This window comes from Schistosoma mansoni, chromosome 6 (genome assembly GCF_000237925.1).
Source record: "Schistosoma mansoni strain Puerto Rico chromosome 6, complete genome".
Taxonomy (NCBI): domain Eukaryota; kingdom Metazoa; phylum Platyhelminthes; class Trematoda; order Strigeidida; family Schistosomatidae; genus Schistosoma; species Schistosoma mansoni.
The window spans coordinates 14,813,152-14,827,233 of record NC_031500.1 but is presented as its reverse complement, the minus strand read 5'-3'; the positions used below and the strand labels follow the sequence as shown (position 1 = coordinate 14,827,233).

At 33.9% G+C, this 14,082-nt stretch overlaps 1 protein-coding gene across 1 annotated transcript in view; it reads left to right on the top strand.

Moving 5' to 3' along the window:
• Positions 1 to 1,444: 1,444 nt before the first annotated feature.
• The window catches only part of Smp_149470 (putative tyrosine-protein kinase zap-70), a gene marked incomplete at both ends in the record, with an annotated part of 49,610 nt that continues 36,972 nt past the window's right edge, over positions 1,445 to 14,082 (top strand). Inside the window, one exon of the mRNA XM_018798370.1 lies at positions 1,445 to 1,775. Coding sequence (XP_018653319.1) covers positions 1,445 to 1,775 — 331 coding nt within the window. The remainder of the gene's footprint in view (positions 1,776 to 14,082) is intronic.

Here is a 14,082-nt window from a genome sequence, read left to right as displayed (position 1 = left end):
TGGTAGAGGGTAACAATTTTGGCATTTATTTCAATATATTGATCGATTGATTGATTAATTAATTGATTGAATGAGTGAGTGATATATTACTGTTATTATTACTGCTGTGTTATAAATAATTAATCATGTTACTTTTTGTATTCTGGTTTTATTAAATAATCTACTTCAATATAAATTCATATTAGGTGAATACTTTAGTGTATATTTTTTGTTATTGGTAACAAAACATAGCCAAATAGAAGTGGATGGTGACTAAATTTCTTGGATTGGTTGTTGTTAAACATTAATACTGTTGGATGATGTCTCAGTGGTCTAGAGGTTAAGCGTTCATGCGCAGGATTGATAAATTCTGGATTCGAATCCCGCCAGGCGGGATAGTAGATGCGTACTGTTAAGGAGTCTCACACTATGACGAAACGGTGGTAGTCTAGCTTCAATCGATTCGTGATCTCAACTATCAAAATTTAATCATTTGTTTTTTTTTACTTTTCAATAATCATGACCGACTTCTTTTTATTGAAACAAGGTATTTGTACTCTATTTACACACTTTTCCGTTTATTGGTTGAATAAATATATATATCAGTATGGGTTTGGGCACAACTTTGAAATTTCATTAAAATCATGAATCGATCTAAGTTGGAAAATCATAAAAAAACCGGAGATCCTAAGTTTCATTACCGCTTGCGCTGTCGTAGATGGACACCGCTGAGGACTTCCATGTTGGGACGAAACGGCCGTCTACTGTTTCTAGTTTTTCAATAGTGGTCTAACAGTGATCTTTTCACCATCTCAATATATATATATATATATCGTTTATCATAAGCTTTCATTTGACCTATTAGCTAATATTATTCAACTTACTGCTCTTGATTTTATTCCCAATCATTTAGTTACAGTCTCCTATACATCCACTTTTGTCTTGGTCCTGTATAATTGTGATTTTTCATTTTTCGGTGTGTGTATCCTGGTCTGCTTGTATATAAACTACATATGTCTGAAATATATTGTTCATACAGTGGATGCGGATATTGTGTTTTAAACTCAACGAATAGGGCTAAGCGAGAAGCTACTAAATCGAGGACTAATAAGGATCCAGAGTTGACCCAAGGCTGGTAGTGCTTGTTAACATTTCATTGAAGTCATGGAAGTTGGCATTCTGTTCGGCGATTTTGTCAAGTGATATTTGACATGGCAAAAGTCATAACATCTCACTAACAGAGTTCTTCAAAATCTAAGTCCTGATGAATCTATCAATCTATAACCAAACTTGCTCAAACTAAATTAATCTTTCCAAATCACCCGCTAGAGAGATCATAAAACTATTTATCTTGGTTTCTTTTTGTTTCCATTCCCTTTTAGTTCACATTTATGCAGACTCATTTCCAAGTAAATGTTCCACCAGTTTGTACATTAGTAAATAAACAACCAAGACAGTTGATTTCATGCATAACAATATTCTCATTAATAATAACAGTACTACTACTACTAATAATAATAGTAATATGAATGTAACTAATAATGTAGTAGTAACACCAGCCCATTTACTGACATTATTACCTGGAGCTATTCCACCGGAATCAACAAATTATTTCTATGGAAAAATTACACGTGAACAAGCTGAAGAATTATTATTTACAAATGGAGCTAATGAAGGTTTATTTTTATTACGTGAATCAGTAAATAGAAATTATGCTGTATCTATATGTCATTTGGGTCGTGTACATCATTATAATGTTGAAAGACAAACAGATTGTTCATATAGAATTCAAACAGGTAAGTTATCCTTTAATTAGTATGTGCAGATTTAATGATTTTTCAATGCCTCTTGGTTTTTATTAGGCGGTATACACTCCTAATAGTACTGGTATTCATTTACTGACCAGCGATTAGTTTCGAGAGCTGATTCCTATAGTTCTAGTGGGAATCTGCCTCCAGTAGATTCTAGCAATATTTGGTATAGGGCAGTTGCTCACACGGATGGTTGAGTAATATACTAAATGGTTTAGAATCAAACATGTAAACGATTCAACATTGCCCCACTGGTCTAAATGTTAAGCTCTTGAAGCAAGATTTCTAAGTCTTTGATTATATTCCTTCTGAATTCATAAGTGTGCTTTGCTGAATAGTCTTTGTTATATCCCGATAAGAATAATGAATGATGACTTTTGGGATCTATTTATGGACCAGTACTATGCGTACATTTTCATCGTATAATTGTTAAATAACTAAACTATTCATATTTATATCCCTCTTATTATGAGCATTATTTTGACCTATGAACTATTATTATACAATTTACCATTGTCGAGTTATGCCCTGTCTATCAATTACTATCTCCCTTATTCAAGGCCACATTTGGCTAAATCTTGTACAAATGTTGTTTCCTATTTTATGGTACAATTTAGTCTGCCTGATTGGTATATAATGTTTAAAATAAATGATTTATACACCAGAGGATGAGATTGATGTTCTGGAATTAACTGGATGGGCTAGGCAGAAAGCAGAACCGATAAGTACTGTAGACTGTTCGTACGGGTTTTATGCGTCATTGGTCCGATCGATAAATCACTATTTTCTAATTAGCGGTATTATCCCTTTATACATTAACAGGGCACACAGGCCACAAGCTATAACAGTCTCACACTAGAACGAATTACCTATTCAATACATTTTGGTTTTCATTAATTATTCAAGATCATTCTGTGATGTAAGCTATGAAATTCAACTATCTCCTAGTAAAGGTACTTTCAAATTAGCTATCATATTAGACTGATGTTAGTTGAAGAATGATTAAAAACTAAGAGCGTACCAAATGGCTTTCTTTTTCGTTGTTTTAGAGTTCTCATTTCACATTCTCTCTTCACCAGAGATCGGACTTAGACAGTTAGTTCTATCGGTGAACATTTAAGTTACAACCTAATTTTCCACTATTAAAACCCTTATAGTTTTAGAGTAAATACAAACTAATGAATTACACTCTATATCATACATTTAGTAAAGTAGCAGTAGTAAGACAGCAATAGTAACAGTAGGTTAACATTAAATCTAGGTTATTTTAGCTGTAATCAGTTATTAGATTATAAGGTGGTTGTTAGAGGTATTCGACATAAACGGGATCGAAACTTCCAAGGAGCACCAGTTCCCTTAAAATCACGAGTTCAAAGTAGCACGAAACCTAGGTCTTTATACATGGTTCCCTGTCAATTTCCTTCAACTACCACCTTACATCTCAACATAGTGCACGTGATATTGAGTCGTCTAGACTAGTGGGTACCTTGCAACTTGGTCGATAGAATCAGATTTGCACGAAGAAGGACTTGACATACATGATATTGGTCACTCACTACCTAGTGATCAATCAATTGTAGAAATTTATTAGACTTGATTGAAACCTACCAAATGACTAATTATTATGGTAATAAAGTAAACTACTAGATTCAATTTTTTTGATTATCGAATAAATACCGTTAATGTATGCTCCCACTTTAATTTGACTCGTATGCAATCTATTTTATCCTCTGTACTGATAAGTTTCAACATAGTTCCACAATGTTTTGACGTTTGTGTACCATGACAATAAGAATATTACTTGGAAACCTAACAGTCTAGTCATACTTTTGTTTTTACCTATTTATCTAGCGTTAAGGCGATGGATTATGCTTGGTATATTCAATGTATGGATTATGCTTGGTATATTCAATGTTATATATATATATATATATATATATATATATATATATATAGTCAACTAATCTAAAACAAGGGATACTACCCCTAACTCAGGGTCTGGAAAGTCGGAAAAATGAAAATTTCGCAAATGCGATAAAAATGATCTTGGTGGTCTTGTATTAGTATTCCGACACCAGACAATGGGTTTTAAGCGTTCTTTATACCCTGACGCTTCAGGCTGGGCTATATCGCTTACTGCCCTACATATATAAGCTATATTGCCATATAGAGCTGAAGGTCTTATGTGAGACTGGAGGTTCGCCATTGACATTGTGGGTGGTTCGGCATTACTTTGACAAGTTTTGCTGACTGTTCATGTGAAAAGTTGGTTTGCTGGTTAACCGATTTCATTCATACTGGTGGTTGCTTTTCAGTGTTCTCAAGGGCTATTGTCATTGGAGGAGCATTGTAAGGCATGTCGCCATTGCGAAAAGTAATGAGTTTGACTGTCGTGTAAGCGGAATGGGTCAACTTTTACCTATTCATGCTGTGCATAGTTGATTTATGCGATCACTGATCGGAATAATTATACATGTGATGTGAATGTGTATATGAATTGTGCGAATGGTCCACCAGGGTGCTTGGTACTTGTGTGGTTGCGCCACAGGATTGATCTGTACTGTTCAGATTGTAGCGTTGAAACCCATATAGTGTCTGGTTCTCCTATGGGATGGGATTGAGCTGTACTGCTCGGGTTAAGCCTGGGCAGTGTCTGGTTCTCCCGCGAAACAGGATTGAACTGTACTGTTTGGGTTGTTACGTGAAAGTCTGGATGGTGTCTGGTTCTCCTGAAAACCAATGCAAAATTACCCTGTCCCACAAGGGTATATTATATAACTAACTAAATCTAAAACAAAGTAGTATGTTGAATTTCAAATCAGTTGTCAGTTTTATTCAGATAATACATCGTGCTTAAAGTATTTTAAATTGTCTATTTGGTCATTGAACAGGATAAGCTATTAGCTAGATAGGTATCCAGACTAGGATTAACGTTCAGTGAGACTGAGATTTTGAATTATTATTATGTGTTAAATACTTTTTAATCATCTAGTTTTCTTTTAGTAAGCTGACAAGTTTTCAGATTAATGGTCATGACTGAAAAACGATTATTATCGTGTTTTATATTTGAAAAGTGAGAAAAGTTAACTTGTTTTCGGTGATGGGATTTTCTGGAGAATAGATGTAAATTACGATGGAATTACACAAAGTTGAAGAAGATTTTGAACTCAGTTCGTGTAACAGACTCAAGACTAAAGGGAAAAGTTATTTGTTATTTGAAGCAATTAGTTAGATGGATAGTATGCTAGTGTATAGTTTTATATAGACACTGAGTTCGACTCCCATTATGAATATCAACATTGACATTGTTATATCGATTACCTCTGTGCCAAGTTTATATATATGACATTATAAGATCGCCAATGGGAGAGCAGTGAATTTATTGATCGCCCAATGATACACAAAAGCCGTATGAGCAGTCTTGAGTACTTATCAGTCCTGCTTTCTGCCTAGCCCAGCCAGTTAAGTCCAGAACACCAATAACAACCTCTGCAATATGAATCATTATTCTCAAATATACTGGGTTTATATATCAAACAAACTGACCACATCGTACCATAAAATAGAAAATAACATTTGTACTAGATTTGGCCAAATGTGGCTGTGAATAGTGGGAACAGTAATCAATAGACTGGGGATAACTCAAGAATGGTAAATCGTATAATAATATTTCATAGGTCAATAATAAAAGGAACATGAATATAAATAATTAAGTTAACTAGCAATTATACAATAGGAAATATACGTATCGTATTGGTCCATAAATAGTCCTTAAAGTTACCATTCATAATTCTCCACGGGAAACAACAGAGATACAGATATATATTCAGCTGGTGAGACCTAAATAGGATAAAACATACGTTCTGAATTCGAATGGTAGTCATAACTTTATTCAAATATTGATAAGTTGTTGAAAAGTAACTTGAAATTAGTTTTCATCACAGACTAAAAAAACTTACTAAAAAACAAACAAACAAACCGGAAAACATTGAACAAGTGTTTTTATGTTCTAACTAATAAGTCTTGTTGATTGAACTCTATACTCGGATCCTAAGCTAGTCTCGTAATCCGCAAGCTAAATCTACACAGAGACTTCAATACGAGAGAAAAGGCGCAAAATATACGAGAAGCCACTTTACTCCAAAGGTTCATTTATGCACAAAAAATATATTGTTTTTATAGTATTTTAAAAGTCCTTAGATTTTCCTGAAAATTCTAGAATGCTACTAAACATAGTAACAGTGTAGTAATTAGCCAAATCAGAAACTCTGTAAGTGACTTTTCTCACTGTCGTGATATTTCTAGCAAAACGTCTAATCAAACACTGATTGGATAAAATGTTTCTTAATGTTTCCTGAACTTGTCACATATATCTATTGCAAGAATTTTTCAGGATCACCCCCCCAACACTAACTTTAAGTTTGTTTTTTTTAAAGGGGTGAGCACATTGGTGAAACTGAATTACCCTAACCTATGATTTTTCATTTGATATTAATTCGCGATAAAAATACCAAAAAAAAAAATTTTTTTCTCTTTTATAATGAAACAAATTTCTACTTGTCATCAAATTTTTTTGTGTGTTTTTGTTTGTCAATACAACAATTTTTGACAATATAATCCATTTACAGTAAGTATTATCTTTTCCCCTTTTCCTTTCCTTCTTGGTTACAAGTATATTCTTAGTCAAGATGTTTTCTTTTGTCATATCTGATCTATTTTTTTTGTTTGGTTTGTACAAATATGTAATAGAAAAAACTAAAAAAAAGACATAGTTTCGAGCCAGTTACACTTTGTTTGCTTCATTTAAATTCATATTTATTCTTTTAATCCCAATTACTTTGACTTATATATATTCATATCAGAGGGGGTTTTGTGAAGATTTCAGTATTTTCATAGTTGAAAGCGTGAGTTAATTGAAGCTAGATCACCAGGGAAAACCTGGAAGCACTGTTTGACGGCCGTTTCGTCCTATTGTGGGACTCCTCAGCAGTGCGGATCCACGACTTCGCCTCGCGAGACTCGAACCCAGGACCATATATATTCATATGTTGTATATGATTACATAATAAATATGATAAGAAATAACTAATTGGATTGGGGGTAAAAGAAAATGGATAAGTTGGATATGTTTAGTTCAGTTATTCAGGGTGTATTGGAAGGACAAATATTTTCATTATTCCTATTAAATATTCTTGAGGTGGTATATGAACAAAATGAAATAAAGAATATTTTCAAAGTTGAGTTCATGAGTCAATTTAAGTTAGATTACCATTGAAAACCTGGAAGTATTGGACTCATGAATTCAACTTTGAACAGACTAATATTAACAGTTATGTGCTTACCTGTGACTAGCTTCAAGATGTGACTCAAAGAGTTTTAGTGAGAAGACGTGACCAGTAGAATCCAATCCGTGTCGGGTGTGAGACAGTTATTCACTTGAAACAATGGATGAAGGGTTGTGTAAGATCATAGATTGATTGAAGTTAGGTATTAACACCGTTGGATGCCGGCTCAGTGATTTAGAAGTTAAGCGTTCGAGCTCGAAACTGATGGTCATGGGTAGGAGTCTCACATGCGGGATTGTGGATGCACACCGTTGAGGAGTCCCGTACTAGGAAGAAACAATCGTCCGAAAATTGCAGATTTTCAATGGTAGTCTAACTTAGATGGACTCGGAAATTCAACTTTGAATATAGTACAAATTCCACAAATCCCCACACTAAAAATAAAGAATAATTTGGATTTTCGAAGAGGTTTTTTTATTTATGAATTTAATATTATACCGAGAGTTATTCGGAATGAAAAAGTATAGAATAGACTTTTAATGTTTTATAATGAAATTTTTCTGTAGTAAACTTATAAGATGACCTTTCATCAAAGAAACGATGATTAAAGCATTCTATTCTGAGATTTTGGTTGAGTATTAGAATTCAGATTATAACAAGTAATGACATTGATGACATTGATTCAAGATGAAAACAAGAAAAGTGAAATAATGGTTTAAGAATCTTGATTCTTGAAGATTATAGTTGAGAACCTTTTAGAAATGAAACAATTGTTGTTCAGTACATCATAGTTTTCTTTTTTGTGCTTAATCTAAAGTTTACTGCAGTAGTTTATGATGTAATTAGAAAGATACCTAGTCTGACTCTAAATGTAAACATCAATACACTAAGATGAAAAAAATATTTAACTAGCGAGTCCCAAATGAGATGAAATATGTGTCATAGATTCTATTAATACCAGAGGGGTTTTTGTGGATATCATAATAATTTTATATAGTTGAGATCATGAGTCAATTGAAGCTAGACCACCATAAAAAACCTGGAAGCATTGGACGGCCGTTTCATCTTATTGTGGGACTCCTCAGCAGTGCACATTCACGATCTATCATTTGTTATAATCCATCTATTCTAAGTGGAATCGAATGATTCATTGTAAAATGTTGGCATTTTCTAATAGTTTGTTATTCACATGACTAAATTAATTTGTATCTGTTGGGACCCATACATTTTTGAACAGTTAATCAATATATACATACTTTGAGGTTTTTACATAGTAAGCAATGAACTCAAACTTTATAAGAAATATCATCTGATTGAGATATAGGCTATTCGAGTTGATAGACTATAAAATAGAATAAAACTTGTATTTTTGAATTCATAACTAGTTTATATGTCAGATTGTCTTCACAGATGGTTGGAGTATACTGTTATATCATATTAATAAAAGGAAATTTATAGGTCAAAGTGTTTTTGTCTCCTTGAATGAATATTGAATTGGATATTCTTTATAAAAGCCTGTTAAAGGCAAACAGTTTCATCTTGATAATTTAAACATCATTTGAGTAATCAGTTTATTGTTAGATAAACTTTTGTTTAAAAGGTTTTATAAAGATTAACTGAATTTTGAGTAGGTATTCATTATATATTGACATCAGTCAGAATTTCATAGAAAATTAGGGAGGACTGGGGAGTTATTTCTTTCGGATATGAGATCCTTTTACTTTGAGCACCTAGGGTTCCTCCAATGATTCAGTTCTCATGGTAGTTACTTCATATTTAACCAATTCTTGATGAATACTACTTAGAGAATTTAATAAATTACCCAGTGTTTAAATTATCGTTTGCTTTCATTTTTAATGAATTGATGTTAAAAAGGTACATCAAAATGATGTTTTTTAAAGGTTTATTATGTGTTTTTATGTATAAACGGAGAATTATGTTCTTTGGTTACAGTCAGTTTTCGGTGATTCGTAGTATATAAAGAATATAGATTTGGGTAATCTATAAAATTTAATTCAAGATGATGCTTATCCTTGATATTGTGGACTGCTATTAACTGGAGAACTATTTGAAAATAAGATTAGTGGTCTAGTTGTCTCGTTTAAATGAATTCATTAGCACTTACTAATGATATACTACAAACTAGACTATTATGACTGTTTTATAAGTTTTTGGCTCTTAGTAGCTGTTCAACTGATGTGAATGTTTTCGAATATATTCTTTCGTCACATTATATATTTTCATAGTTGAAATTATGAGTCGATTGAAGCTAGACCGCCATGGAAAACCTGGAAACACTGCACGGCCGTTTTGTCCTATTATGGAACTCCTCATTATGTATTATTATATTTTCAAATTATTAATCGTCAGACAAGTATGGTATACATAAACACTGTAGACAGAGTTGGATGGTGGTTAGGAGTAAAATGCAGGATTGACTGTATTCAGTTATTCAGTGGATTACACGAAAGCGTTTAAACCCTATGGCACTGGGTTCGAATCCCAAAATGGATATCAACTCTGATAAGTCCCAGATAAGAAGAAATGTGAGTTCTCGATTCCACTACTAGCCATCATCTGACTCTGATTATAATGGCAATATTGAAGCAATCGTCACAGGATGGACAAATGGACAAATTATCTGTCGTTTCTTATTATGCTTGTGACTAACCTTCCAACCACCAGATTGTAAGTCTGACTTTTGCTTTACTTTAATCAATCCAAATAGCTTAATCATCTCATGAGTATTCCGTAGGACGCCTAAAATAGAAATCGAGTTGTTATTCTTATTTTTTGACGAGAAGTAATAGTCGTTTATTACATTATATTTGACAATTGACATCTCTGTCAATGTTCCTGAATATAATTGTTTTGTATACTATGTAAAAGAAAATATATATGTGAAACACATATATTCTTCAAGTAATTTCCCGCCATATTACTCAAATATGAGGCAGTTAATCCTATTTATCCTAATTCAGTATATTTATTTATTTGAACACATAAATATTGGTACAAAGAGGCACCAGATATATATGCGCCACACAAATCTCATTTCATTTGTGTGAGGGATGTGATACTGCCCGGGTGCCCAAACTGAAGCAGGTGGTTTTCTTAGGGGGCCACAGCCGAAGCCTTTGACCTAAAGGTCTAATCCACAAGGCAGTGGAGCATCGTGAGGAGATGCAGTCCCATGGTAGCCGGTGGCCAACGATTGATTCATACGCCATTTGTTCCCTCAGGATACTGGAGCCAGCCCATGTTCACCACTGGTTTGGAATCAGGGTTTTCCAACTCTCCCCGGTGGAATTTCCGTATCCACCATCCCAGTTAGAGCACCGGACATTCGCTTTTCGTCCTCTCAATTTCGTAAACAATGCCCTAGTGGATAGAAGGCAGTGAGTAGGACTTCCCTGGCAGTAGTTGTATGCACGTGGTTATGTGATAGCATTTTGAGAGGGAGAGTGGACTCTTCCCACTCTCGGCCGTACTAGGGCATTTGGGGGTTATAAGTATTTGTTTGATTTTGTCCTTTATAGAGATTTGATCGTTTTTTTAATATGAGAGGCTCATCAACACTGAATGACCATTGAAAAATAGACGTTACTAGTTGACTGTTTCTGTACAAGTTCACAATTACTGACATGTATCATGACAAATATGTCACTCAGTTATAAATTTGATATATAATCGTCAACTTTTGTCAATTGGAAATACATCAGAACCGAAAATCCATGATCTATTACGAGGTCATGAATGAGAAATACTATGAAGTTATGAATTACTATAAAATATCAGTATGGGGTTGTGGAGTTTGTTAAGTTTTTGATTGAGATCATGAATCTATTGATATTAGACCATCAATGAAAACCTGGAAGCAATGGACGGAAGACCGAAGTTCTTAGGTACTAATCCCATTAGCGGGATCGTGCATGCGCACTGCTGAGGAGTCCCACATTATAAATTATTTGATAGTACTCTCTCTCTCTGTTCTTAATCACTTCTCCTTATGATATCATTGTTGATGTATAAAAATTTTAATAATTATCAATATTTATCATTGAATTATATCGACTCTAATGCGCTTCTATGATGAATATTAAACATAATTTAGGAAGAATTCACTTGGTATTGTTTGGTTGAATCTTCTCATTGACGTTTAGGACTGAAATTGATAAGTCTCTCATTGTCATATGTGCATACTGTATGTATTGCCTCGATATAGTCCGTAATTCACAAGCATTATAAGCAAAGATGGGTAGTGGTTAGCAGTGGAATCCAAGACGCGCGTTTCGTCTTATTTTGGACTTGTCAGCTGGATGTGCATGCATCTTAGATTTGATGTTCACTCTGGGACTCGAACGGGGTACTGTTTGCTTCAAACGCCATCGCGTTATCCACTCATAATCTGAGATGCAGGCACATTCAGCTGACGAGTCCTAAATAGAACGAAACGCATGTTCTGGTTTCCACTACTAGCGACTATCCATCTTCTCTTATAATAATTCAGGAAACATTATCTCAAATAAAGAAATGTAACATAACCAAACTTGAAAATGTACTAATGTATCACTTAAACTATAGACTAACATCAACTGAAGAATGTTTACGAGACAAAGTATTGTTTGGATTATACTGTTTCGTTTATCAAGAGAGAGAATATATAATTATTTGAAGATTCATACGACTCATGAATGAATATGATAATCATTATGTTATTTAGTATCAAATTCAGTGGTTCTAACCTGAGATTTAGTGATTCAATATTGTATGGAGTCGATAGAGTAGACTATTAAAAGATGTTTTGAAATAATACGTAACGTTTTCACAATTTGTAGATTTTCAAAGGTTACACTAGCTTGTGATAAGAATTAATCGTGTTACCATAAACACTTACCACTTTTTAGAGAAATATTACAATGAAACTGCTGACTAAATAACATAGTGATAACATCTCAGTCTGTAAAACTAGATGATCTTGGTTTCAATCCGACATATAGTATCCATTCCTTTAACAATTAAGATACACCCTACTGACTCGCTCTAAATAGTACGAAACCTAGACAGAACAAGGTTTACTACCAACTACCATTAACAATTTAAAATTATGTATCAATAACTGGGAAATTTCAACTAAATTATCACTGATTATATTAACATGTTTAACTTTTTAAGCCAATATAAGGTCAGTATTGAAATTTGGGTTGATTGGTAAGACCATGTTTATCTTTTACAAGAAAACAAATTCATAACCTTGTCCTAAATACGTAAAAAAATCTTATGTGCTGTAACAATAACAAGTTATTATTCACATAAAGTACAAATATTTGTTTATGCACATAAGTGTCTATTTTTTTTTAAAAAAGTCAATGAAAATTGGATAACAAACTCATTAAGTGAATTCAAACTTCACCCCATTGCACAAGCAAGTGACTATCAGGAATCAGTAGCTGAGTGGATAACGCTATGGCGTTTGAAGTGAACGGTATTGGGTTCGAGTCCCAGAGTGAACATCAACTCTGAGATATGGTAGGTACATCCAGCTGACGAGTCGTAAATAGGAAGAAACGTGTGTCCTTGAATCCACTGCTACCCACTATCCATCTTTGCTTATAAGGGATAATAAACTGGAGTTCTAGTGGGAAGCAGTGACCATTGGAGTTCAACCACGTTTGTTGTGAGATAACAACTCACTGAAGACAATTGGTGAATGGTCACTCAAAATTCGTGGATCAGTTGAAGTTAGACATTAACACCGTTGGATATCGGCCGGCTCAGTGGTCTATCAGTTAAGGGCTCTGGCTCGAGACTGGTAGATCCTGGGTTCGAATCTCGCGAGTGCGGGATCGTGGGTGCGCACTGTCGAGGAGTCCCATAATAGGACGAAACGGCCGTCCAGTGCTTCCAGGTTTTCCATGGTGGTCTAGTTTGAATTGATTCATGATTTTAACTTTGAAAAATACTGAAATCTCCACAAAACCCCTTCTGAAACTGATTTTAATTTTTGTAGCACACATCATGGACTGATATTAGGTACCCACTGAAAATCAAGAAGTAAAAGACAAGTATTTCATCCTAATCTGAGATTCCTCAGTAATACATATCCTTGATTGTACTCTGGTTCGAATCCATGATCTTCAAGTTTAGCGATGAATGCTAGAAAAGCATTTGAACAATTATGAAAAAGAAAGGAATAAAAGTAAATCTACTAATTAGGTAGTATGTAAAATTCACTTAAATGTTACGTTATAGTTATCGAAAGTAATAAGAAGTGAATTTTTATAACCTCATCTGTGTGCAAATTTTCTATCTAAAGCCTTTTTTTTAAGCCAGTTCCTTCTACTTCGTAGAGGATTTTGAAGGGTGATTCATGTGGTTGGATGTAACCCAAATTAAGCATTTGTTTAGAGACTGAGCTGTTTATCGATATGTGCACCCTCCTAAAATAAGTTTCACTATCTCTGATAACTTTCTAAAACTCCTCTATTTCAATATATAAACTTGGATTAATGTTAATTCGTTTATTTATTATCTGAAGAAGTAGCTTAAACTGAGTGACGAAACGTCAGAAAATCCCTTTTTTCTACTGATTGGGATATTAAAAATATATTAATTTATTTATAACAATCTACTCAATGCTCAAGTTATTCAAAATTATCCAATCAAAACTTGGTAATGATACCTATGCTGATTTGTGCTTATAAAAGATTTCTAGCCAAATTTATTTATGATTAGATTAGGGGGATTTGTAGAGGTTATAGAATTTTCATAGTGTAGATTATTGGTCTGAAGGTTAAGGGTTATCGCGCGAGATTGAAGTTCCTGAGTTCCATTCCCGGATGAAGTGTCGTTGATGAGCACTGTTGAAAAATCCCATACTAGGATAAAACGGCCATCCAGTGCTTCTAAGTTTTCGATGAGAGATAGTCGAGAAGATTCGAAGCTCAAGTGGATGACTTTGATAGAGTCTTGTTCTCTGAGCTGGATGGTTTGGTCGTGGAGCTTTC